This window comes from Sinocyclocheilus grahami, unplaced genomic scaffold (genome assembly GCF_001515645.1).
Source record: "Sinocyclocheilus grahami isolate Dianchi unplaced genomic scaffold, SAMN03320097.WGS_v1.1 scaffold5660.1, whole genome shotgun sequence".
Taxonomy (NCBI): domain Eukaryota; kingdom Metazoa; phylum Chordata; class Actinopteri; order Cypriniformes; family Cyprinidae; genus Sinocyclocheilus; species Sinocyclocheilus grahami.
The window spans coordinates 1-919 of NW_015510291.1; the positions used below are offsets into that span (position 1 = coordinate 1).

Consider the following 919-nt stretch of genomic DNA (forward strand, 5'->3'; position numbering starts at 1 on the left):
ATGCTTTTGTTCAGCAAGGATGTGTTAAATTGATAAAAAGTGATAGAAAATACTTTTATTGTTAGAAATTATACTGTATTTAACCTGATAAACAAATAGTTGTGTGTGTATTTTTGCCTAAAAGTATATGTTTTTGGGCTGAAATGTGACCTTAACATGTTTTTGTGAAATACAGATGCTTGCATGGATTTCAATTTCATTTGATTTAAATGATCAAAATAAAATGGAACTAATTTAATATGAATTATTGGAATAATTGTTTGTCTAAATATCTATGAGTACATTTAAATAAGTATGCACTTTGTATATAAATGTAAAATGCATGGCTTTTCAAAACTATTCTTTTCTATGTGATCATTCTATGAGACTGTAGTGTGTGTCATATTTCTCTTACGTGCACAGATGACTCCAGCATCTTCGTAATGGCCGCAGTTATGCTGTCCCCAGCCCAGATTGAAGCAGTCGGACAGCTTTTGCTCACTGCCACTGCAGTCCACGTTATCCAGCAGTATGGGGCCGGAACCGTAGCCGAAGTAAGCCAGAGGCTTGGCTGCGATAGGTGGCCCGCATCCCATATGTCTGCAGACCACCTGTGCGTTATCCATATCCCAGTCATCATCACACACCGTTCCCCAGATGGTGAAGTAGAGGATTTCCACTCGGCCCTGACAGCTGTTGAGGCCATTCACCAAACGGATGCTCGGCTTCTCTGAAAGAGCCATGGATGATGAGGGTTAGAGAGAGACAGCAGATCGAGACAACATACACTACTGTTCAAACGCTTGGAGTCGGTAAGACTTTTTTTTTTAATTTGGAAAGGGACTTTTCTGCTCATTGAGGCTGCATTTATTTTAACATAAACAGTAATTTGCTGATTTCTGATTATTGTCAATGTTGAAAACAGTTGTGCTGCTTCATA

At 38.7% G+C, this 919-nt stretch overlaps 1 protein-coding gene across 1 annotated transcript in view; it reads right to left on the reverse strand.

The window, feature by feature from the left end:
• Positions 1 to 394: 394 nt before the first annotated feature.
• LOC107577304 (scavenger receptor cysteine-rich domain-containing group B protein-like) overlaps positions 395 to 919 on the reverse strand; it is a gene marked incomplete at both ends in the record, with an annotated part of 5,268 nt that continues 4,743 nt past the window's right edge. Inside the window, one exon of the mRNA XM_016263394.1 lies at positions 395 to 709. Coding sequence (XP_016118880.1) covers positions 395 to 709 — 315 coding nt within the window. The remainder of the gene's footprint in view (positions 710 to 919) is intronic.